This window comes from Accipiter gentilis, chromosome 5 (assembly GCF_929443795.1).
Source record: "Accipiter gentilis chromosome 5, bAccGen1.1, whole genome shotgun sequence".
Classification (NCBI taxonomy): Eukaryota; Metazoa; Chordata; class Aves; order Accipitriformes; family Accipitridae; genus Astur; species Astur gentilis.
Window position 1 is genome coordinate 19,624,262 of NC_064884.1, and position 27,487 is coordinate 19,651,748.

At 38.6% G+C, this 27,487-nt stretch overlaps 1 protein-coding gene across 1 annotated transcript; it reads right to left on the bottom strand.

Annotated features, from left to right (window-relative positions):
• Nucleotides 1-1,891: 1,891 nt before the first annotated feature.
• ACTR2 (actin related protein 2) lies at nt 1,892-27,416 on the bottom strand. The gene is made up of 9 exons (XM_049801004.1): nt 27,277-27,416; nt 20,882-20,992; nt 15,189-15,404; nt 11,020-11,092; nt 8,506-8,642; nt 7,548-7,697; nt 6,690-6,835; nt 6,147-6,279; nt 1,892-4,942 (listed from the first exon to the last, which is right to left on the bottom strand). Exons 1-9 carry the CDS (start codon nt 27,322-27,324, stop codon nt 4,772-4,774), a joined length of 1,185 nt encoding a protein of 394 aa, XP_049656961.1. The 5' UTR covers nt 27,325-27,416; the 3' UTR covers nt 1,892-4,771.
• Nucleotides 27,417-27,487: the final 71 nt, after the last annotated feature.

A 27,487-nucleotide genomic window follows, 5' to 3' on the forward strand; every position in this document is an offset into this window, starting at 1 on the left:
CAAAAAACAGATGGGAGATGGGTGCGGTGATGAAAAGGTATAGGCAAGGGGCCCATATCTGTCATTATTCCTGCAGCTACAATTTAATTACCATTCTTAGGCTTTGGGGAGCAGTGATTAAAAAAAAAAAAAAAAAAAGAAAAAAAGGTACAGGAACACCAGTTCTGCGGTTGGAAGGTGCCCCTTAGCATCATCCCAAGTCTCTGCTAAGACTTATGCTTTACTCATCACCCAGAACAGAAACTGTTTCCCTAATCTTCAATGCTAAGGAATTGCTTTCAAGGGGGGGGGGGGCGGAATCCAGAAGCAAAGCCCCATGCTTCCTCTCTTGAAATTCAGGACTCCTTGTTTCAGCAGCACCAGAGCAGAACAAGGCATGAGGCACAAGGAAGGCAAGAAGCCCTTCTCCAGCTGTCTGGGTGATAAGCAGATGTGCACTACAATCTGGTTTTGTGCAGTTGTTAGCTGGGACAACAGACTGCAACAACAGGATACAGAGAGGTAAGCTATTTACCTGGAGGATGTTACTTAAAGCTGATCTTAATGTTGTAATACAGTGAAGGCAAGAGGCAAAATTAGCAGCCTACTCTGAATAGATTTTCTTTCTTCTTGAGGCCTATAATGGCAAAGTGCTAGTGACTTACACCACCAGGAAAACAAACCAACCCATAAGAGAGGAACAAGTAGCACAGGGCAAGGTTCAAATAAAGCTAAATTTTAGTTTACATTTTAATATATTTGGTGAAAGGTCCAAAACAATTTTTTCTAACACCTTTTTCCTGGTTGCTAGTACACAGGAAGAAATATATTTGGATTAAAAAAACCAAACACCAAAACAAACAACAAAAACCCCAAAACTTCATTTTTCACACTATTGAAACAGCTAATGAAGCTTGTTTGTGGAAAATAGATGTAAGTGCCTGCAGGGAGGAATTCACTGTTGAAAAAGTTGACTAGCAAATGTCAACTGAGCTGTGTTTAGTCCTTTCCACACAAAAGCCATGTCAGGCAAAGCAAGCCAAAGGGGAGGAGTGGGGAACATGAATTATTACTGAGCAGAGGTAAAGCCTGATTTGTTTATTTTTTCCCCAAGAACACATAGCGATGGAATAATGATTTGGGGGCACTTTTTTCTTTTTTTTTTTTGCTATTAAAATCCTGTCTACCTGTATTGTATCTAAGATGGCATGTATTTGACCTAGCCACTGAGACAGATACACCCAAACTGCACATACTGGTTCACTGTGAGAAAAGAGTGACATGGGGACATGATGCCTGGGGAACATACACACAGAACAGCATGTACAATGAGCTGGGGTGAAAAGGCTGGCTGAGCTCATTTCAAAAGCCAGATAAATACATCATGATTAGTGGGTCAGCCACTAATCCACACAGCAAGTTGAGAATTACAAAATTTCAGGTGCAAGAACTGCTGCAAATCAGTGCATCCTTTTAAATGCCCCCTCATACAGTTCTTCTATCAGCTAAAATGAGGGATGCAGGTGAAGTAGCACATGAGGCCACAATGCCAAGACTCTTCCTCAACAAGAGCATCATTATGTGGCTTCTGAGCTTAGCCAGGGATACTGAAATCAATACAAGTTGAGGGCTCTTCCCGTTTTGCAGTACTGAGCATAAAGCTTTAACTAGAAAACAGTCCTGTCCAAGGATAAGGTTTTTTTTGTTTTTTTTAAAGAAACTAGGATGGAGGGAGGGGAGTCTTGGCTAGAGAATGGAGTAGGGGTGCTTTTCTCACTCTACAATAGCAATCAATAGGGAATGTGTTATTTTGTCATGTCAGATTTCCTCAGAATAAGCACTTCATGTGATGGAAGTTAGAGAAAAGCTGACAGAACTGTGATTTCCCAAAGGAAACAAAGCAAACATAATCTACTTTGAAAAAAATCTGATTTTATTATTGTATTGAAAAGACCTGTCAATTTAAATAGATGTTTATTTCCATTCATGGTCTCAACCAGTGTTGTGTGTTAACATTATTCAGAACTGTATAAAAAGCCATTTGTGTTACACCGGTTAACATCCTAGAGCACTGGGGGGGGGGGGGGGTTGAAGCAGCTTAACATTAAAAATAGGGTGTTCCCAAAAAACTTACAACTGATGCAGCATCTTCTATTCTAATTTTATAGGAGCTGAAGCGTATTGCAAATACAACTCAAGTTACTTGGTCTTAAAAAAAAAACAAAACAAAAAACCCTGAAACTGTAAAACCAGATTGCTTTCATAGCAATATTGAAGCTGTCAGCTGAGAGAACACACACATACACTCTCATGTGTGCAAACACACACATGAAGAACCACACAGAGCACAACTGGAACACCCCATTCAGTATTTGGATTACGTATCCGTTCTTCTGAATCCACAATCAGCTGTGATTTAAAATGCTAGTTGCCTTTTTTTTTAATATATACACAGTTTCCATGGAAACCCAAGATTCTGCACAATCAACTGACATTTATATTCATGGTGCTGTGAAGGTTTCTAGTGAAAGGGCCAAATTCCAAAACTTTTACTGAAATATGCACATACCTAACCAAAGCCAATGAACAGGGGAGAAGATGGTTTAGAAAAGAGGTTGCAGGGTCAAGTCTAGATTTGAATAATCACATGACAGATTGTCATTCAAAAAAGGTTTTTAAGTCATTCTTTGGTTTATTTCCATGATTCTCAACACTGTCCGAAAAGCCCAGAGACAGTCACATGAGAAACCATAGCTCTAAAGCAAGCCCACAGCATTTTTAAATCTTGTGTATTAAACGTTCAGAAGACTACAGGAATTCAGAGTACCCCTTACATTCATGTCCCCAAAAATCTAGTAACTGCTTAAGTGCATGCACCGAGGCATGACCGGCATGCCTGTAAATTCATATTGTTCAAGTTAAGAGTAAATATAGCTGCAAAAAAACCCGCCCACCTATAATTAAATGGTCATTACTAGCAATACTATAGTGACTGTCCTGTTAAAGAAATGCAGACATAGTTTCTGCCTGTTTGGCTCACTCAGCCAAAAGGAAGCTGTCTGCTCGATTTAGAAAGAAAGCAAATTTTAAGAATCCAAGGGAGTTAATATTTCCGTGTTCCTGGGGTCAATTATTAATGTAAAGATGTAGACAGATGGCAAGTATATGAAAGCATATCTCATACATTCCAAGGTTTGGAAGTCAAAAGCAGACCTTAACTTCCTTATGCTTAAATGTTATGGTAGGCTTGGAAAACAGTAAGAAGTGATATAATATTTCTATGAAAAGCAAAGTAGAACTAAGTCTAACTGGCATTCATCATGGCAAAAACTGCTTGCATATTTATGTAAGGCAGATTTTATTGCAAAGGTAGTTACCAGTCCACTAGTAGGAGAAAATACAGGCAACTATACTCAGAGAAGATTGCTGATAATTACTAGTGACAACTTCTATTTTTCAGAACAACTCAGCTTTAATGTACTTTCTGGAAACAGCATTTCCATCACTGGTTTTCACTTCCTTCCCCATCCCACGTTAAGTATCAAAAATCAAGACTGAACAAAATTAATTGTGGATATTTACCAACCAACATCTCATATTCCAATGTTATTTTTAACTGGAACAAATATAGGTCATTCTTTATAACCTACTGCCAGTGGTTGTTTATAAATATCTGCTTGCTGCAATAAACACTGGTCATTGAAATATTCATTTGCAGTAAGTACTTGGCACTACGTTAATATAGTTGTAAAGTTTAATAGAAGTGCTTCTGATGTACATACAAGCACTTAAAACAGACTTTTGTCTTAGTTTGGGGTTTTTTTAATATCTATAGTTACAGTTTTCACAAGCATTTCTGAAAGTATTAAATGTCTTCAGAAGTTTAGAGGCTCCTGTCTCAGCATATCTAAGTTTCTTAACAATTACAGAAGAGCTAATTTAACATTCTTGCTCCCTATGCTGAGACAACAAATGGTACCAAAATTTAGCTATAAAAAGAGGCAATTTTGGTCAGAGTGACCCCCAGCTGTCCCTTAACAGAAAAGCAACACAGCTCAAACCTGTCTCCTCCCTCCAGAAAAAGACACCTAAGGCCACAAATTTACATTTGCCAGAATATCAGGTGTTTCTCCGTTTGTGGCAACTGTGTACATGCTCACTTAGAGAAATGCAGTATGAAAGCCCCACCACCACCTTTAAGGATAAACCACCTCAGAAGCCAGTTTAGGCAGCAGTGCATATGGAACTACATTACATCAAAACAGTGTGTTAAAGCCATTCCAGCTAGTTAAACTAGTTTCTAACAATGTTTAATCAAAATTTCTAATTGCAGGAAAGAAAAAAAAAATCTTAATGTAGAGAGAGGCAAAAAGATGCAAAGATAACCACCACAATGATCCAATAGCAAAAACTCCCGTTTAAAGGTTTTCTGATGCTAAAAAAGGCACACAACCCCTTGTGAACTAGAGACAAAAGCTAGCAGTACTACAGCAATAAACCCAGAAGAAAAAGCCTACCAGAATTACCCAATTGCCTACTGGGAAGGAACAATGAAGTAGACAGGCTGCTCTTGCTCTGTTTTGTTTGCAGGGAAGTGGTCAAATTTAATAGTCAAATTTAGCCACATTAAGAAACATTTAACAAAAGCTACCCCAAGAAACCAGAACAAAACCTGACCTTTGGGTCAAAAGGCCACAGACAGGCCTTTCCATAGCATGTAGCTGAGTGAGTTCAGAGATTGGCAATGAAAGAAAAAAAGCTTTAGACATGTGATGGGAACAAGCTTTGGGATTTATCGAACAGTCACACCAAGCTTCTCCAGCACACGCACTCCCTTTTCTTGGTATTCTTGTCGGGTCATCCAGAAGTTGTCTTTGTCTTTCATGATGTCTGCTAGCACTGCGCCACCCAAAAACACCATGTGCTTTCGACGAGGTGGATCTTCAATTCGGATCTTAAATTTCTAAGAAAAATAAAAGAAACTGTTACTAGGATTCTTGAAACAAAGCCTTTCAAAATAAAATTGTGCTTTCCACCAGAACAATGAAATGGAAACTGTTTAGTGAGAAAAATGCAACCAAAAAACTGAAATGCTAGCATAGGGCACTTTGCGTGAGCTTCCAGCTTGTGCAACCAAAGTAAAATAACTACTTTGCACTGGAAATTAGAGGCAGCTATTGATACTTTCCCCAAAATTATACTTTCAGTCTATCCACAAAAAGCCCAGGAGTCTGAACACAAAATTAAAGACCGTGTTTTTGCATTTCATGAACACGGTAAAGAGCAAAATACTTCCTAAGCTTCAATGGCTAAAATTATCAGAAGTTACCAGATCATCAAATCACAAAATATTTTAGAATTATACCAAGTTTCAGAAGGGCAAATGGAACAGATTTTAAATTTACACAATCTAGACCAGCTTAACTAATTAATATTCCCTTAAATTCTTCAATGCTAAAGCTCTAACTTCAAGAGCAAAAATGAGTACAGTCAAAGCTATGTGTGAAATATTGTCTTAGACTTAAAACGTTCTCTACAATTGACTCCTATTCCATATGGCTGCAGAAGATCTTTAGAGAACAGGTTATTAAGAACCAGTGAAGTTCTATTCAGTTCAACATTACAAACTCCACTCAAAGGAGTTTTCTCTGTAAATATCTCCTCCTTGAAAAGCAGATAGCATTACAATGCAGTGTTATCTCTGTAACATGTGTGTGGCTGTTGTCTGCTTATCACAGTAACCAAGGAACAAGGGTAATTTATTCCACTTGAAGGTGTGTGAGAACTCTAGCCTCTTACTTTTGAGTATTTCACTTATAGCATGAACCAAAACTTTCACAGATTAAAAAAAAACTCATTAGCTTTGTTTAACCTACATTACAAGTTGTGCCCTAGCATTTATCAGCCAATTTTACATTCAAAACTAGCCCAAGACTTCAGAAATTACTTGCTATTAGCACGGACTAGAAGGTGGCTTTATTGCAAGTATATACACACAAGCCACCTATACAAGAAACAGTCATGTGAAGAACCAAGAGGCAGCAATTTTGCAAGTTGCATGGAGGGCCACTCGCAGCTTCTGTCATTTCTGACTACTTGGTTCCCTCTAGTGGGTATTCAGGATAAACCTCAGCCCCACACAAATAAAGCAGCGACTCGGTACCTACCGAGAGTTTTTCCACATCTCCTTTCAGAACTCGTTCCAGGTAGAGCTGTTTAAGTTCCCGCTCCAGTCGCGAAGGCAGCCCGGGGTACATGGTGGACCCTCCAGAGAGCACAATGTGCTTGTAGAATTCAGACCTGAAAAAAAAAAAAAAAAAGAAAAAAAGGTCTTTCTAGTGTCATATAGTAGAAGTAGGTACATGTACATACAGGGGAGTAAATACAAATCTAAAAACCGGTCACCACACAAAGACAGACTTTGCATGAGCTTGGCAGACTTGCTCATGCTTTTCCAGGCATCCCAGAAAGCAGCAGTAAAAGGAATATTGTGCTTTTGAGATTTTATCCTTGCTTATTCATACCAAAATAGTCAAGTTTCCAGACAACCTGTTAAGCTTCAAGATCTCAGACTGAGCCCCATTCCCAGTATACACCCTCTCCCAGCAGTGCACTTATTAGTGTCTAAAGCAAAAGATGTATTTTGTGTGATTGCAGTTCTCGCATCATCCCTGCACCCTGAGAGAGGATTTTAAGTGTTCTGCTCTTACCTGGTATCAATGTCAGCAGCCTGGATGGTGTTAAACAGCAATTCAGCCACACCAACCCCCTCTACATTGATTAAGTGAGGCTGGAAGAGAGCCTCTGGTGCCTCAAACCGTTCTCCACCGACTTTGATAATCCTGCCATCTGGGAGCTAGTGAAGAAAAAACACCATTTAGAAGACTACTTTCAGCTGCTTGGATACTAAACAAATCAGGAGGAAATGACCTACAGTGTTCCCTAATGTTTTATAACAGGAAATTGTTGATAATTGTCACCACTGCAAGAAGTCATTCAGTACTACTGACAGAAGGCACAAATTCTCCAACCATTATGCAATTCACTTATAGACATCAGGGACCAGATACATCAATACTGACATACCAAACATTTCCTTGCAATACAACTCCTAATAACGATTTAAAAGATGATCTTACAGCAATAGTAATGCTTTCCTGCAAGTTCTTTTCTTCCATGTGTGATCACAGGAAGTTTCCACTAAGAGCAAGTTTACCATTCTTGTCACCAGATATCAGTCTCATACGTGTCACTGCTAGATGGATGAAGTTGGAACAATGTTACATGCTACAGTAAGTCCACTTTCTCTACAAGTTCCTGTACTATAATATTCAAGTTTCAAGGATCTACAATGACAAAAATGAGTACAAAATCTTATGGAAAATCTGAAAAGAAAAAAAAGCTTTTACAAGTTTTCACAAAACCAAGTAATCTGATTCTACAGACTCCTATATCTGGGAAGTGAGCTGCTGCCAAGAAAAATTTAGAAGGAATAATAAAGCTAAATGCTACCCAAATTTAAACCGCTATAAAGTTTAGGACAAGAAAAGCTGTCTCAAAACACTCACCGTGTAGGATTCAACTAGTACTGTGGTCTCTAATGCCAGTTTCTGCTCCTGTTCAATGTTGTATCCCACATAACACAGCTTTTCCTTGATCATGCGAACAGTCTCAAAATCAGCAGAATGGTTGAAAGCATACCCTCGCAGTAAGAGGAGCTAGAGGGAACATACAAGGTTAGCAGTAAGTTAAAGGAACAGTCCAGATCTCTTCATCAGTAGATGGGTACATTCAAACACCTATCTTTAAAAGTTCATCTCCGGTTTTTAACTGCAAATTAAGTCAAATCTGTCACAGTGTATCCATTGTTACCAGAGAAGTAGAATAGCAGCAGCACTACTCCATGTGGGAAATTTTCTTCGTCATTATCATTACAACATTCAGTATACTTTCCGTGTAACTGTTACAAAGACAAGTGAGAGATAACCAAAATAATTCTTATATTTAGGATTTCACTTCAGAACACTCCAGTATTCCAGTTTAACCATAAGATTTGTCAATCCAGAATATTACTTATATTTAGAAAACTGGCCAAATAGTCTATGAAACATGTTATCTTATTTAATAATCAGGAAATAATCACTATGCTATTTTCCACACTGTAAGAAGTCTTCCTGAAAATAAATTAGTAGAACTGATAGAATACAATCTTGTTTTCATTTTATGTATCAAGAAAGCCAACTTTTGAGTTTTTCCTTCCCAAATATGGAACAAAATCCCTTCCTACAAGACTGCCACTAAGAAAATGTGAAGTCTCTGAATAGCATCAATAATATCACATGTGACTTAGATGAGGAAACATAAGTATAGACTGAAGTAATACAGACAATACAGGAATTCTTTATGTAATTAACATATGAGTAATAAAGGGAAAATATGTAGTCGTTTCTTGCTATCAAGGGATTTTAACTTGAACCAATGTACCACAGATACCAGCCTCAACCTTAAAAATACTTTTCAGTTTACCTTGATGAGGTACCTAGTGATATCCCTCCCAGCGATATCTAACCGTCTGGTGAGATGAGGGAGAGAGAAACCTTCATAAACTGGGCAAATATGAGTTACACCATCTCCAGAGTCCACAACAACACCAGTCAACAAACCTAAAAGAATGGGAAGGAGGGGGAAAGAGAAAAAAAAAAAAGGTACAACTTTTCTTAGCACCTTCATAAATAGAGCAGCGAGTTAAGATAGCATTTTTCATTGTAATCTTAACACAATCTCTGTTTCCCTAGTCAGCATTTTGGGAAAAGTAGTCACAATTTAAAATTCAGTTATTTCCATTCAGCTGGATTTTAAACTTAATTTTTTCATAGTAACAAATGCTTTCATGCATTTTTTTTTTTTTTAAGGATTACCTCTACTTTTTCCTAGATGCTTATAACTCTACCATTCACAATTTTATCTGGTGTTTTGACATCTTAAATTGTGCTCTAATTGAAGAGAGTATTATCATTAAAGATCATTAAATGCTTGTTGGGGCACAAACTCCTCCTCAGATTCAGCTGTGTATGCACAACCTTATATTAATTTCTCAAATATGAAGAAACCTAGAGGTATTCAGGCCACAAGTTCACCTTGTTACAATTACTAGGACTTGTTGATTTTGACTGGTATTCAAAAAACAAAACAATGCTGTCATAAGGTAGAGAATATTTGGACTATACAGCACACATCTAATATTTTTCCCCAACAGAAATAGCATTAGGCTGAATAAGGTCCACTTTCATAGACTCAAGAAATTAACTCGGGCGAAAAAAGTTTACTGTAAATCCATTAAATTCTAAGGTGTACAAAACTGAGATGTCCTAGGCATGTACAAACAGAAGTTTCTTTACTTCACTAACAAAATAAATAAGAAGCACAATTAATGGTGAAAGTTGATTAGAAAACAGTTTTGTAGTTTCTCATAAGCTACCTAAAGCAAGAAAACATATTTTAAGGGGAGACCTTAAAATAATGAAGGAACATTTAATATGTAATGGCAAGGTGCATTTGTTTGGCTACTGTGATTTGCTCAGGCTTTGTAACCAATTTGTTTGCTTTCTGTTTATGTCTCGAATGAACCAAAGAACACACCTTGGTTCAGCTGTGCGATCAGATCTTCAGATTTATTAGTGAACTGGAATAACCACCATGCAAGTCTCATTGTGTTTGTAATCAGACACACGCAGTAAGGAAGGAAATAGTCAGTCACAAGGGACTACACCTAACTCCAAAAGACTGTTGTGAGGAACTGCTGAAGAATTTCCTAATTAAACTCAGTTTTGATATATAAACCCCTTTGCCTTTAAAAGGCACACGAGCACACAGAATTGCAGGTAAAAGCAACAATTAGTCTTAAGAGAGTTTTAACAGCAGCAGCAAAATGTGATGCACTGAAATGAGGCACTGTATGTAATGTTAGCCACTACTTTAATCTTTAATGTAATATAAATAAGTAGGATGTTTTAAAGGGCTTTTATTTTCAAAAGCAAATACTCTATTTATGTGCCACTTGGTTTTTATATCTTAGAAGGTCTTCAACTTTGTTTTAGGTGATACTATATAGAAACACTGTGGACTGCTCTAAGTTGTTTCACATTTTGTTGTTCACAAAGTAATTGAGCACTACATGATAAAATACAATTACAGCAGAATTTAAGACTGTATATGTTAGTCAATTAAATACTTACAAGGAATCAAACCAAAGAAAAAACAAGGGGGGGCGGGGGGGAGTAATAGCACAGATCGCAGCAAACAAAATTAATATCCAGGTCTGCAAAAGAGGTTTTGGTCCAACTAGTTTTAATGACTTGCATAACAATACCACCTTCCCAGTATCCCATCACTTTTGCTCTTGGACACAGAAACTATGGTGACATGTTAATGGACAAGGATATTTATGTCCTGCTATGTGTCAGCTAAATACACCAAGCCACTACTAAACAGATGTAAGGAGTCATGTCATTAGACCTGATGTGCTTAACTTCTTAAAATCCTAGATGGATTGCAGTCAATGTTGGAATTTCTACCAAATCCAGTGAAGCTGTAATTTTCTCCTCAGGCTGAGGATCACTTATTCTAGTTTATCTACAGCAAAAGAATGAACATTTTGCACTATTTTCAGGTGGGGAAAAAAAAGTCACTTAGTCATCTTGAAATTCTCTTATGGTAATAAATTTCTCCTTTATTAGAAAATCAAAAGTACGTCATTAAGACTTGATGCCAAAGGCTAAATGACTACACCCTGAAACAATGACAGTTTTGATAAACCAGGTTGTCACATTTACAAGCACATCTCCACAGTTGGTTCATGAAAATAACACCAATAACAGTACCTATCAATAGTTCCTCAAAACAAAAGGCAAGCCCGTAAGTCAGAACTGAGCTTACTTTCAACAGCATTGAGTTAAACCCAAGACCCATTAATACCATATCAGTACTTTGGCTCAGCAACGCATTTATAAACTACACAGATTTTAAGTTATCTTTGCCTACCTTGAGCATACAAAGTAAGAACAGCCTGAATGGCTACATATACCCCAGAAAACTGGTACGTCTCAAACATAACCTGTAAGATGAAGGCAAAAATTAACATCCAAAAACAGGCCAAATACTTAAAAGAAGTTTCATAGATGCTTGAAAACTGTATTTCTAGAATTCTGTATTTTTACTAATAAAAGACACTTTCCAAGAAATTTCATCATACAGATTCTACACAAACATTTGAACCCTACTTGCTTTATGGCAGTAAGTAGTACATTTAGCTCTATACCTTACCTGTTCACACAAGATGAGCCATATGAAATATTCCACATCCGTTTAGCAACGAAAGTGAATACTTTCGAGAAACCCACACACCAATTTCTGCAGCTTTACTAGAGCTGTTTTCCAAAGTGCTTATGAGTGGGAGGCAGTACTTGTAGACCAGCCAAGTACTTCATTACTGAAATGTGACTTGGGAATGAAATGTTTGTTAAAGGTGTATGCTCTAAATCTAATGAAGTTCAGAGGTTTTTTCTCCTTCATATCAAGACCTACAGACTTTGCACAACTGCAGACTATGTCAAGTAAAGACCAAACACTCCTACACATATGGGTCTAGAATCAGTGTGGTGTCACAGGTTGTTCTCTGCATCTGGGCCACCTTCTTCCCTTCTTTAAAGCACAAGTGATAACAAACTTCTAGAATTAGTGCAAAACCCACTATAACGGAAATAGCACAGGTAGGGCTAACTCTGTTGCTACATACAGAAAGCCATGGGTTTGCAGAACTCTTACTGAAACATGAAAAGTAACTCCTGTCTTGTGGACTAGGTTCCCCTAACCACTAAACTAGTTTCATTGAAGAAACAGAGTCTAAGATTAAAGGATGTAGAGTTTATAGGATCTTGTCTTCTTTATAAATGCAAAAAAGGCCAAGTAAACAAATCATACCATACAGCAGTTTTCCCCCTCAAAATGCTTTACCAGGAAAAACAGATGAACTCCGATTATTCCAGCACATACAGAAGTTTTGCTTTTGCTATTCTGCAGCCTCCTGAGCACTTCTGCAATTTCTACGATTAGAAGCTGATTAAATCCTAAGTACTCCCACAGCTCAAGTAAAAGATAGCTGAATATTTTTAAAGGAAAAAAGCTGATGTCTGACAATTTTAGAATTCAGAACTATTTAAAGAACCTCCTCGGTTACAATACCGTGCTTTTAAATGGCTGGCCCATATAAAAAACCCGATCCTTGCAAAGTCCAGTTAATTATTTCATAGCTGTATCAAGCACACTGCAAAACCCCTGGGAAGACTGATGCCACCTTTCCCGGGATATTTGCTGTAAGCATGCAGCATAGCAGAAGTCAAGCAGAAAGGAACACAGAGGAGGAGCTGCACAGCACCCTGCCATGAGAACATCACGCTTTGGGTTTTTATAAACCCCCAGTGTGAACTGGGTATTATAAAAGGAAATTTAATACAGTGGTCAGATGCACGGGCTAAGCATGAGCAAGACATTTCAAGGCTGGCTAGTAACTTCCGTACTGACCAAAATTTATCACGTACGCAATACCTCCAGAAACAAGAAGCAGAAGTGTCTGCCAGAAAAGGAACAGTTGAAAGGGCAGCAACTCAAAAAGAGATCCCATTTGAGTAGTCATTATCTAAAACCAGCACTATTCCAATTGAGGAGTCTTTCAAACAATCTCAGTGCTTACAAAATGAAAAACTAATTTAAGAAAAATCTAAATTTTTAGCTTCATACAACAAAATGAATATTCAAATGGCATTAGTTACTGCCTTCGCATGTTATACTAAACCCTAGAAGCCACTGCAAAACCCTTTTATAACTTCCATGCAGGCCTTTGGTGGGGGGTTATTCTTTATTTCAAGACATCTAGGTCTGTTCTATTTGACAGGAAAAATGCCTTGACACGGGACATATATGTTAACAAATCTTAAGGTGTAAACACTGAGCAAGATGTTGTCCCGAGAAGATTCTTCCTTCTCATGACAACAGCTTTTGGTTTACCTACAAAGTGATGTTCTAATTGGGCATAGAAAGGAAGAATTAAAAATTGGGGGAAAAAAAAGATAAAGAATACTAGGTTGGGATTAGAAGTGACTGTGCTAGAGTATCTCTACAGCTACATCATATGCCATTACAGTTTAGCTGCTCCTGAGGGTACTACAGAATAAGAATGCAGCAGATAGAGACAAACAGCAAACACTCAGTTATAAGCTGAGGAGCAACCAATGTCTTGTACATGCTAAGAAAGAAACAGCACTTTTAAAATACGTATTTTACAATATAGCTGTCTACTGAACACTTGCTGCTGTTACTACATAGCTGAGTTTGATGGGGCAATGGGGTGAGGAGAGACAATTACTAGAATGAAGTACAGCATATATAATTATCTATCATCTTGATATGGTCCAGATGACTAAGCTTTTATTTTTAAATGATACTGCACTGTACCACAAAATGTGGAGACATTATTATGTTTACTACAAGCTTTAGAAAAAAATAAATCTTAATTCAGTCCTCTGCTTCATACTGGGCTAGCCTCCCTGAAAAGTAGGAGTCCATGTCAAAAATGGAAAGAGTATAAACATGTTGCAGTTAAAAAGTAGACATTGCTAGTCTTCATAACACTGTGATCCATTCAAAATATTAATAGAAGCAATAAGCTTCAGTTTAACTCAAATTTAAATTTACAAAAAAAGATTCTAGGTCTTCCTAATCCTCTGGATCATGATTAAGTATCTACAATCTCTGGAGTGGTTTAAAAAAAAAAAGTGCAAATGGAGCATTGCAAATATTTTATCAGACTTCAGAAGCCATACAAGACTTTTCAATTTATGGTATAAAATTTCTCAGTCTGAGAAGAACTAAAACCTAGCCTTTTGTGTTTAGCAGGAAAACAGAAACAAGAATACTATTGTAGACAGCTGAAAGGCAAAGAAGCCTGAACAGGAAATTCAACTATTCTTGCTACATGGAGGCCACCCAGAATAGTGTCTATCACACCACAGCTGACTGATATACAATAGACTGTATTACTAATGTTGCATTGCATAATACTTAGGTAATAGGTCCCTAATGTCCACAATTTCTAAGAAATGCTGAATTTAGATCGTACAGTTTGATTTTTTTCACTTAAGTTTTTCCAACTTCACTACATTTGCTCCCAAGTCACTGAAAGAAAAATAAGCACAAACAGATTCACTGCCACATTGCAGAAAACACTACTGTAGCTGCGACAAAGAAAGTATTTTAAAGGAAAGGTCAGCAGCTAATGATAAATTCATACTAGACTAAACAACAAATTTTTTGGGGAAAAAAATATACACAAGCTTTCATATTCAAAGTTCTGATAAATGGATATGGTTTCAGACTTAGAACCCATTTTTCCTGCCCTGTCGGCTACTCTAACTACACATTTTTTTAATTACATTTTTGTTACACTGAATACTTACAATAATTGAAAATACCTATAATGCTTGAGAAGAAAAACAAAACAGGAAACTAAACTTTTTGTTCACGTCAAACATTACTGCTCTTCAAAACTGAGTCTGTCACGTAGTTCAAGCTAAACAAAATATATCTGACAACCTACATTAATGCAAGGTTCAGACAGAGCTTAGGTCGCCCAGGGCAGCACTGTAAGATCAAGGATCCAAGAACCAGGCTTTCCTTCTTAGAAGGCTTTCATTGATAATCCCTATCATTAATCAAAGATTAGTGAATTGGTTGTCATCACACCTTTGTCTCAGCTACCTCCAATAACAGTGCTCCATCTGGTAAGCATCATCTTGCTCAAGCCTCAATCTCCTCTGAAGCATTACTGGCTTACAGAAGTCCAAGTCATTTAAAGTAATTAACATTCATCCAATAGCTAGTAATCAATATATCTTAGATACATGAAGATAAACATACATTTCCAGTTCTGTGTCTTACTGGGGATATGGCTTGAGACAAGAAGCCTGCTTATAGCTTTTGAATGAGATCAGCTTGTTTGAATTTAACCACAGTAGCCTTCATGACTATGGCTGAAGACGAGTTTTGGTTAGAAAACAGGAGTGCTGCTTTGCCTCAGCTACCATGTTCCAAGAAGTTAAAATCTCTTAGCAATGCTTCAATGACAGCATATATCAGTTTCTACTAGACAGACATACCTCCACGATCTTCTCCCTATTTTTAGTTGGATTCATGGGAGGTTCTGTGAGTAGTATTTTACAATTTTTTGTGTCAATATTAAGTTTCTCTGGTCCAAATGTGTAATCCCAGAGGTGCTTCATATCATCCCAGTTCCGAACTATGCCATTCTCCATTGGATAATTCACTTCCAGCATTGAGCGTAATTCACTTGCTTCATCACCAACCATGAGATCCTGTAAAATTTTAATATAGAAACACATCAGTGCTTGCAAAGTTTTCCAAACACCAAAATCCTCAATAATGACAGCAAACTGCTCCAGCTTGTGTCCAACTCTGTTCTTAAACAATGCCCACATTTTAGAATCATTTTCAGGTACTTAGGAGAAAAGTAGAACATATTTCATGTAGTATTTAAATTTGATTGCTACCCATCCCAAACCTTTTCCAAAATAAATTTTGTTAATTCCATCCTCCAATTAACCTTAAATAAACCAATAAACCCTGCTACAGCTAGATACCATGAAGACCTTTATAAGTACAGACATTTCTTCACCGAGACCTCCAAAATTCTTTTATTTAATACTAATTTCAAAAGGCCAAGATGCAAAATAGCACATAAGGGTAGTAGGTGGGATTGGCAGAATTATTTTTCCATGCATGTTGCAAATTTCTGTGCACAATACCAAAACAGGAATAATGAGTGGTGAATAAGCATACTGAACAGTAGCAAAAGCAAGTAAGAGATTAGAAGTTCCACACTAGACATTAAAAGAAACAATGGTTTACATACTGCCTATGTCAGTAGGGTGTGAAGAGACAGATCTAAATATAAAATATACCCTCGTCTGTTTCATGCCAGAAGTCCCAAGCCAAAAACCCCAGCAATGCATTCTTACACAAATACAACCAACTAATGCATAGTTTGTATAGTCATTTCACACTGATTAAGCAATCTGTTTATTAAAGTTAGTTATGCAAACATTGCATATTCAAATTAGTAGCATCATATCTTCTCCTTTCCCACGTATTTCCCAGAGGAAGTATGCACAGTAACATGTTAGCTTTGCTCCTTATTACATCCCATACTTTTCTAAAGAAGCCTCAGCTGACTTGCTCATATTTAGGCTGTAAAAACATATTTATAGGTATCAATAGCACTGTTTCCATATTAATATTACAGTCATTTCATTGCAAAAACCCAGCTGCTTCATATAAAAATATGACACCGCAGTTTGTGGTTACTGTGGCACAGAAAACTTCAAACTGAGGGTTACTCAACCTACTATTTAATGCTATGGAAAAGAGACGCACAACGAAAAAAACTAGCATCCAGTTTATAATGCCTTTTTTAAGAAGTAATCTAAACAATTACTGTTGACTATATAAAAAGGAAGTCAACTGAAAATAGTTTAAATCAAACCATCCCTCTTCCAACCCCTCTCCCTGAAAAGGCATTTTGTTTTCCCTTACACAGTAGATCACTGTACAGAAGACAGAAGTCAAGACTAACATTTTAAATCAAAAGTACTCTAGCGAAACCATACTATGAAAACTCCACCATGCAGCCACATTATTCCTGAGAATTTAAGACGACAGAAACTCCACCAGTTAGAAGAACCAGAAGCCTTTTTTGTGCATTGTTCTTTGAGGCTCTATGCTGTCAAATAGGACATAGCCCAGGAAAAGCTGCTATTCAAATGTTCAATGAAAGTTGTGCAAAACTTTCACATCCTTTTAAAACAAAGTTAAAGGGCAGAACAATTGGTCTCAAGAGCACACTAACAAACATGTGTACTTGGTAGGTGAAGAGGAAGAAGGACAGCACAACTGAATTTGCAGAGAGGAACCCGTATCATGATATTCAATGTTTCCACCGCTTTGGTACTCAGTAACATTTGTCTAACTGAAATCTGAAAGTTTTTTCAAGCTCTTGGTTTGTAATGTTAAATATAGCAATTTCTACTGTTAAAGATGCTGAGCTCATGTTGCTCTTTAAGAGTTATTCTTATATCTTGCAAAACTACAGGTTATGTAGCATTTAGAAGCAATACATAAAATATTCTCATGAATTAGTTGCTAGTAAACCAAAGCAATGAACAACGTCCAAAATAAGTATGTATTCAAATGTAAAATGTAGGACAAGACAAAACAATGAATAGCATCAAAAAATAACATAACAGCTACTAGGTCCCATCAAGCAAAAATGGTAAACAAAAAGCACAGGGGCACCTCACTTACCATCTTTTTGTTATTCTACTTCAACAGGTCAAGAAAGGTGAAGAAAGAAGGTAGAAGCAAGAAAGTCAGAAAAGGCCTAAATGAAATTCTCAAATTATTTTAAGTATACAGTAGAAATAGGCTGAAAAGAGATGCATGTACAGCAGGAAATGATCTGAGTTAGTTTAGTTAGGGCCAAACTAACATTCTCAGGATCTCAGATTAAAGTGTCTCTAAAGAAAGCTATTGCTACATATCAGTGGCATGTCATGTTTATGCATCTTACGTTGCAAACAAGATCAGTATATCTGCCTATTTCTCATAAATAGGATTCTGTGCATAAATATTCCATAACACAGGAGTTTTACCCCGGGCAAGGCATTTATCTGAACTAGACAAGACTCTGCACAAAGTACTTGACCATAACTAGCTCCTGACAAATGCTAAATTCAAATTTTGCTTTAAAAATTCTGCTTTAAATACCCAAGAACTGAAAACTATAACATAAAACATATAACCTATAAGCAGGCTAATCTGTTCATATATCATGGAACAAATACCCCAAAAGAATCAGGTAAGAGATGTTTACTTAAATTATGGCATCTACTCTCAGAATGGAAATAAGCAATCATGAAGTGCAGTATTAAGAGCAGTGTCTCAAAGCTCTTTCACTATAACAAGCTATGGAGGTAGAAGATAATTAAAGCAGCCAGGAAGCACTATGAGATATTTGAAGTGTAGGTGCACAAACATTGTCCAAAGTCATACTAAAGCCATTTCCATGATTATTGAGATTTTTCCTCCTTTGATTAAATTCACTTTGAGTCACTTAAGCTGTCAAAAGCCATAGGATAACTATCAGCACCATTAAGGCAAATCTACTTATTCTGCAAGTTGTGTCAAAGGAAAGTGCCTTTGCACAGGCAGTACCATAGAGGCTGGTCAGAGCATGGCCTTTCCTCACTTCATATCCAGAGAATGACCTTCTCCAGGTTGTCTTTGGCAGAAACTGAGCAGAACTGTAGGACATGAACTATGGCTCAGCAGGTCACTTGCTGGGTCTGATCTGCCCCCAAATCCTGATTGTTTCAAATAGTCAAAGCTACTTATCTGTCCTGCCTTCTATGCTTCTAGTTTTAGAGTTTTAAGGTTGCAATTTTAAGCAAAATAATCCCAGTAATAACTGAACTTTTGTGTTTATGTCCTGAACTGGGGACTCTAAGTAAGAGGAAAAAACTATATCCCCACTGCTGCCTGAAATGACAATCGAGAAGGAAAACATGGACAAAGCAACTTGAAATTGGTAACTCAATAGATGGATGATAACCACTGTTTTATCAACTTCCAGACTCTTCACAGAGTTTCTGAAGTTCACAGAAATGACAGCTTTTCTGAATAGTTTTGAAAAGTTAAACTGATAATCTTCTTGCCAGCTTCCTTTAGTCAATTTTAAACTCATCCCGTAAGAACTTGTAGTGAATGGCTAGAATTAAATTTTGGCATAAAACTCACCTGCTAAAATACATTTTTTTAGGAAATCTGCAAGAATCTCACAAAGAAAAACAGCACTCACACTTAACAAGCCTTCCTATTTTATTATCCTACTGGGATACCCAAATTACCTGTGGCTGGGATTTCTAAGCTATTACAGGCAGATGCTGTAAAACTTCTAGGAAGAATCTAGACACAGTTTACACTCAGAAATACACCCATGTGATCTATGCTCAAGCAGAAGATGGGCAATGCATGCAAAATTATATATAGTCTGCTGGTTCTTTAGCACTGATTTCATAGCAACCACTGACTTTACCTCCCATCTTTCCAATTCCACACTGTCATCTGTAATGACGTTAAACTAAGTTATCAGATAATCAGAGGATCAAAAACTGGCAGGACAGGCTGTATCAGATCAGCTGGAAAGAAAACAGGACTTCAACAATGAGATTTCATGCAAGAGAATTTTTCTTGGACTTAAGACTTGTAAATCACTGCATAACTTTCATAAAACTTTACGAGGACCTCCTTAAAGAAATTTTCACATTAAGCTCAAGTAGATATCCAAAGAAACACCTCTCCAAGTCTTGCAAGAGAAAGGAAGACATTTTCCCTCTTCTTACAAAACCTCCTGCCTACTGTGAAAGGGAAATATCTCCATCCTTTCGACCAAATTGTCCTAGCTGACACAAGGTAAGTGGTATTGCAGTATTTAAAAACCAAAAAAAACCAACAAAAAAGCCCACAAAGCATTTCAGAAAGGTCTGATGTCTTTGATCCTCTTGACGTCCTAGTACGGCCTTCTGCTGATGTGACTAACTTTTAACAGGCCAACAGCAGAAATCAGATAATTTAAGTTCTCCTTGTCACCCATAGGGTTCTGAAAATAAGGAACAAGATTGGGCAGATATTTTTTTTTTTTTTTCCTTTTACTAAGCTGCTGCTCAGAAGCAACAGGGAAAGCAAAATTGAAAGCCTGTACATGTGTGGTTCTACTTGACCTTCACTGGCCCAAGTGAGGGCTTCTACAGTTCTGCATTGCCTCCTGCTTCTCCCTCTAGTTCCTGCTTCTGCCTTGCTCTCAAACTGGAGCTTGCACAACTATCTAGTTACATAGTCAAAACTTTACCTGACAAAGAAATCACTCTTTTTCAGTTCGATCAGCTCACTAAAAGTGCCTCACCACACGACTGCACAAGCAGTACAACCAGCACAAGGTAAGAATGCATGGCGAGAAGCAAGAAAGGAGGATGTAACCACAGCAGGGCCAAGACATTTACTGAAGCCTGTATTGCAGAAGCAACTACTAACATTTGAAGCATTACTCTGTAATTACAAAATAAAGGGAGAAATGATAGCTCCCCAGACTTCAGAAAAAGATTCTCAAACAGTTGTGTGTCACTCCATTCCAAGCTTGGAATAACATCCCAAGACAAAGTGGCCTGAACACAGCCTCCCCATCTCTAACTGGTGTGGAGTACTTACATCTATCAACAGCAAAAAGAAAAGAAAATAAAAACAATATAAACAATGAAATGCAAACACATCCAAGGTTAAAAGTCTGGCACAAGATCACAGATGATCAACTGTGAGCAGAAAGCAAACAGAACAGAAAGACCTGGAAGCTCCAGCAGTTCTTCAGCATTGTCTCAGAATCTCACAGTACAGCTTGGTGACAAACATCAACCCCTTCTGGTCTGATTTCTGCCTTCTAATCTTGACATCATTTACATATTGGCATCTGAAGCCCCTTTTTGCCCAGAACCACCTGAACCCTACCTGCTGCCTCCTCAGGTGTACTATCTGAAGGCCTCTAGTCCTTTAGACTACCCTCTTAATAACTTTGTAGTTTGTGACAGGCCAATACAGAAATTAATCAAGAGATAGTGAAACAGCATAAAGGAGAATTAAGGGAAAGGCATTTCCAAACATTACATAAGTCAAAAGCTGCCCTAAATATTTTTATGTGTCAGAAAGGAATAATAATGAAAAAAATTACCTTGATTTCAATGTTTCCCACTTTAGCAGTTGATCTTATAATGGGTCTTCCAACCAAAGCTGGAAAAATGTGCTCTGGAAAATTTGAGCCTGCATAGCCACATTTCACAAACTGAAAAGAAATAAATAATTTTATCAGAACATGCATTACTTTTGTTTGCCAACAGAAACCTGGTTTGAGGTAAAAAATTAAAAGCCCAAGTTTAAGAGCACGTGTCCCACTGGAAACCAATTAGATTTATACTTTCAAATAAATTTTGCACATTTCAGATGATGTGTAGAACTGTAAAACTGAATTAAAGTATTTTACAGAATGTTTTCTGAATCTAGACTGTCAGATTATTTGAGAAACAGTATTAAAATGACTAAGTATGTTGAGAGGTGTAAAAGAGTCCACTGTTTGAATTTGGATTTCCTGCCACTCTATTAAAAAGTTCTCTAACAACCATCATTTGTAATGGATCACCTTATAATGAGTACCCTCTCCAAATAAAGCACACAGTAGCATAGCAAATTACACACCAGAAAAAAAACAAACCCTTGTGAATTCAGGTGTAATGCTGTTACAAAAAGTGTTTAACAGTGAACTAGCAGATAGTCTGCAATTCAGACGGATTTCTCAGTGTTTCATAATTTTCAGGGTTTCTTTTAAGGATAAAGGTAGGGGTTTGCAGTAAGCACTTCTAAAACCAACAGCACCACCAAAACCTCAGCTGATGGTAGTTCAGACCAAACAGGATACTCTGAAAGAGCATTTGTTACCCAAGATATGTACAAAAGGAAGCTTTGTATCACTGGGTCCCAATATAGCATATACACTATGAAAACAGTGGGGAATAACTGAGCATAAAAAAGTACATACAAAGTTTTACAACTGAGCTTCCTCTAGTGACAAGAGCTTTAAATGTGCCAGCAAGAAGATACAATTTTAGCTAAAGGGGATCAGCAAATTATGCTCTTTGGCTATCCTACTCTGATGTTCATATAGCATACTCTGATGTTCAGCCTGCAGTTCATATAGAGCAGGCTTCTCTTTTTGATGCATACTTTGAGTACTGTGCTGTATCAGCATGCCAGAACAAAATCCTGCAGTCCCAAACTAAACATTACGCATGTTCACCTGCAAAATTATTCAACCGCAACAGCAGTAACACAGCATCACGTGATCGTTCAGGTTGGAGGGAACCTCAGGAGCCATCTCGTCCAACCTTGGGCTCAAAGCAGTCAACACTGAATTCAGACCAGGTTGCTTAGGGCTTTGACCAGTTAGGTGTTGGAAGCCTCCAAGGACAGACAATTCACAGCCTCCTTGGGACCCTGCCCCAAAATGTAATTATCCATTTCAGATTGTATTAAAAGCCATCTGCTAGAATTTCCAAAACATTCACAAACATTTTCTGAAGTGAGGTCTGAAGACTGCCACTGAAACAATTATCACAGAAAAGAGTACAGCTAATTGCAGCTGAGGGCAATTCTGCCATTACACTAACAGTAGCATGAAAAGTCACTTTCTGTTGATCTAAATTATTCGCCTTACTGCAGTAAAAAGGGCACCTGTTTTGGAAAGAAATTTATAAAGCCAGTTACAGGAAAAGCCAAGAGATATTTTAACTAAAGTTGGGCTAATACAGGGAGGAAGGGAATTCTTTTTGTGACCCTAATTTCTTTCACTCATTCAATGCTTGCTGTCTCCAAAGGCACAGCTGTTTGGAATACCTGAGGAATGACACTGTGTATACTTCACTTATTCTACTTCAATCCATGTTTTCTGAACAGGCAAGTACTTACCAACTCTTTTGCTTGTATTAAGGCCAGAATTACCTAGGACGTACCCAGATCTTATCTATGTATTCAAGAACGCAGTGCTGCTATGCGAAAGCAGAGTAGCCACAAGCATTTCTGGATCACACTACCTGAATACACCAGAAGACTTTACAAGAAGTTTGATACCAGAGGAAACATGAGACATTTTGAAGGACTGAGCTGAGTCCAAATAATGGTGTCCAATTTTTTTAAAAAAATAAGCTCCCTTTCAGACTTGGCAAATTACTGCATTCAGGACAATCACACAATTTTTGTTGCAATGACAAGTGTTTAGGTATGCTTGTTATAAATTTCATTGTGCAGGACCTGGTCAAGCTGGAAGGAAGTTCTATAAAACAGCCCATACAATCCCATCCTCCAGCTTAGGGTTTCATAAATTGTTCCGAGTACAACTATAAGCACCTCCAGGTAGCCCATGCACCTTTACACCCATATATTTGCTTGCAGCTTTTCCTCCTTTTCGTTCCCCCAGCATGAAGCAACTTCCCTACCAGTCATCACCGTGTTGGTCAAGAGAAGTAACAGGACCAGTAACACCTGAATGAGTCTTTACAACTCAAGCTACTGGAGCACCCCTCACGAAGCTCCGCTACCCACACTTCTAAAGCCTGCCGACTAGACAAATAAACCCCGAGATTTATAGGGCAACCACTGAGACAGGTGACCAAAATGACTACTGCACAAAATCAGTGCAGGCCTCTTGGCCAACCTTAAAAATACCTCTCAAAATATACAACTACGCTGACCTAGAAAATGCCAACCTACAAAAACACTATTCTAAGTTCTTACTATTTGAACTGTAATAGTAACTTCCAGCCCCTTTCTGTGTTAAGACCTTGGCACACCTTCCCAAGTAGTTAACAACGTTGGCAATTAATAAATCCTAGATTTTAAAAGCAGACTGTCGTTTCTCCAACCAGCCTAAAACAATCAAAACCAGACTTAATCCATGTGAACTGCAATGAGCAAGATTAAACTTGGACATTCGTGGTCTGTTCCCTACCTCTTTCAGGCCACAACAGAGCACCTTAAAAAATGACATTTTTACAAAGTTTGATAAACTCAGCAGTAGATAGAAGGGGCGGAATTTTAACTGTCTCTTCCCCTTCAAATTTGAAATTTCCCCCTCCAGGCTACATGAATATTTGGTGAAGATGAGAACAAGTCAGCCTTGCACGTCAGCTTCCCCATCAGCGAGGGCATCCCCACTGTAGTATTCTCCCTGACATGATACTGAATATTCAGCTGGTTCAGTAGGTTTGTGATGACATAACATTGGATATTATGGATGAAGAACGAGACTCAGTAAAACTACCAACAGGTAAATGCACCTAAGAAACACAGATATAACAACAGATCCTGGACAGTTTTAGATTTTGAATGGGTACAAAGAACATAAGATACTTCTTCTTCCTACCCCTTACAGGAGATCCTCCAAAATGTTCAATTAAGTGTTATGAACTGCAGTAGTCTGGAACTTAATCAGCTTCTCTTTTCTAGTGCCAGACATTAAATACTTACTCTCCCTGCCACTCTCAGTTTGAAATTCTCTAGTAAAATTTAAGTATAGCATGCTTGTTTCTCTTCCATCTCCTATTGTGCACCCCCTTGGAACAATTATCATATAATTTCAGTACAATGCTTAGTACACACCATGCCTTGAACAAAACCACCAACACCCAATGAATTTACGCATCTCTGTACGGAAGACAAAATTCATCATCATTCATTTTTGCATGCATTTGCTATACATTGAGAATGTTTTAAGAATAGCTACTTAGCTTGCCTGTGTGCAAGACCTTGTATGTAAGAAGTTTTACCATATATAGTTTCTTCTCCATTTCACTGTGGTTTATACCGACTCTTTCACTTCCTACTGAGTCATCAAATAGTAAGAAGTTGTATGTATAAGTATTCTTTCAAACAAAAAGAATGAGGAAGCTCACAAACAGGTCATGTGACAAGTTTTAAAATGAATACTAATATTCTTATCAGGTCTCTGTGCTTGATTCTTTCCATTGATGCAACTCTCAAACAAAAACCCTAAACACAGTTAGAGAAATTTTGCAGGCCGCTAAGTAACTTACCATTTGTCCTATACCAATAAGAACATCCATCGCTAATGCTTTAGACCTTTGAGGTGCCATTGCCTGCCTCTCTCCTACATTACATGTTGCAAGAACTTCCTTCTAGTCACCTCTTCCTCAAAGAGTGGTTGCAGCCAGATACATTCTAAGTCCTATTGCAGCATAACAAGAACAGTAAATTTCAAAGACAAGCCTAAAGTTAAAATCGCATCTGATTTTTCTAAAGATATTCTCCATTTTTATGTAATATTTCTGGCACTGGCAAGAGACTTACTTTCAATTGTGGTTTTAAGTATGACATATCACAGTGTATCAAAAATCACTCTGACATAAAGCATCTCTTCTTTGTCATAAAGAAAAAATATTATTATAAAAATACTGGTTTGACAATATAGGACTACTTGATAATCTGAACACGCAGCTGAGGCTTGAAAGATTTACTGAGTGGAGTTTTCTTCAACTTTCATTATCCCAATTCAATATAAATACTTTGAGTTTACTAATTTAAAAATTATTTCTTGATACTCTGCTCTCCCACACAGTAAACTCTGTGGCCAAGGTACTTCCATATGTATGTTGGTCTGCTTAGAGGCTGAACACAACCCAAAGCAACACAAGCTAAAGTAACACAGGCCCCTTCCCTTGGCACCGCAGTGGCACTATAAAGGCACCTTCCACAATTATAGTTATTTATATCCTGCTGGTACAACTCACAGAGGAAAAAAAAAACAACATATCATCCCAAGATGTCTCTCAATTGAAAAGCACACACAGAGATGTTACACTGCACAAAATCTGTGTTGCAAACACAGCATGGAAAATTGGGTAAAAACAATGGCTTCTACCCCATGCCTCACACCTTACTGACACCAGCCAAAGCACAACACTGCCATCACTACTGATATACTAAACATTTTACAACTCAATGATTTATTGCTATGTGAAGGACCACACTAATGGATGAACCTCGATTTTTTTTTTATATGGGCCTGACAATAAGAGTATTAAACAATGAAAAAAAACCCCAAACAACCAAAAAAACCCAACACAAACTACAAAAAAGCTTCCACATCCTTTTGTAAGAAAATGATAAATGCATTCTTTTTTCTTTCTTTTTTTCTAAATGATAGCATAAAAAGTGCCCAAAGGCTCCAGACCCCAGCCCTATTAAAGATAATTTTTGCTAGAGGAGGAGAAATGAGATCAGAACTGTCAAACCCCAGAACTGTCAAATATGATGTTGTTTTTCCTGAAGCACTTCTAATCATTTCAGATGCTAATTGGAAATCCTTCTAATTCAGGATGTTGAATCTCTAACAGTGACATCCTTTATCTCAACTATACCCTCCTTGGCTTTAAAAAAAAAAAAAAAAAAAAAAAAATCTTCTTTATTTCAAGTGTTTCTAAAAAACCCCACACTTCCTTTTTTTTTTTTTTTTTGCCATTCAAGAGATCTTTACATGCTGTCAGCTCTGTTAACTCCCCACATATTACTTCTTTACTGGGGGAAACCCTAGATCGCTGAACAAAATCATGAGGGGGAATATCCACCTACAGCATCTTATCTTTTTTGCTTTAAAATGGTATCTTTTTCACTTCCTGTCGAAGCGCCTCAAAGCCTGCGTACCACTGACAAAAGGACGGATTTCTAGCGGGTGCCTGCCCACACACACACGGGGGGGCGGGGGGCGGAGAAGGTGAAAGGAAGCAGAGAAAACCTTTGGGGCTCTCTTGATTAAAAAAATGCCAATTTTGAGTATGTTGCAGATCGGGAAAGTATTAACGAAAGGATGATGCTCCATTTTGGCCAGCAGCCGCAAAAGAAAAACAAAACAAAACAAACCCACCGAACATTTCCCTAGAACGAATAATCCTGCATACAGAGGACACATCCCTGGTTGGTCAACGTATAATGCGCTCATTCAGAATTTTTTTAAAAAAATCGGTATTTTCTGTTAAACGCTCGTTGCTACAGAGAGACTTGCTCAGGTTTCGTAGAGAACTAAGATATTCACGGTAAAACGGCAAAATGCCGGCGGGGGGCGGGGGGGGGGGCATAACACAATACCCGCCCACCAGACACAGCACCGCAGACACCCCCCCGGCTGGTAGATTTTGCTCTGCCGGTTTAGAAACAGGCGCACAACCGGCAAACCCCCGGGACCGCCGTTTTTCCTCGCCGCGCTCCCCCCGCCCATTCATTCCGCGGGCCCACACCGACCTCCCGCGCTGCGGCGGCTGCCCGCGGGCTGGGGCTGGCGGAGGGCGGCGCGGCCCTCGCCGGCCCCGGGCAGCGCCTAGGAGCGAGGCGAGGTTGGGGGCGGCCGGGCCCGGTGGCGGCGGCAAGGCCGGGCGCGGCCCGCGGGTGTGCCGGCAGGAAGCCGGGCCGGGGCGGGCGGGGGGGGAGTCGCCCTGCTTCCCCTTCCCCCCCCCGGCCCGGCCCGGCCCGGCGGCAGGGCGGGTCCCGGGATTCGGAGCGACTCACCCCGGTGCCGTTGTCGCACACCACCACCTTCCTGCCCAGAGTGTCCATCCCTGCGCGCCGCTGTCCCCGCACCGACACAGACACAAACCCGGCCGCCGCCAACCCGGCCGCCGCCGCCCCAACCGCCGCCGCCGGGCCCCCCCGCCCGCGCGCCCGCCCTGCCGCCCGCCGCGCGCGCACGCCGGAAACCGTCAGCGCCGGCCGCCGCCCA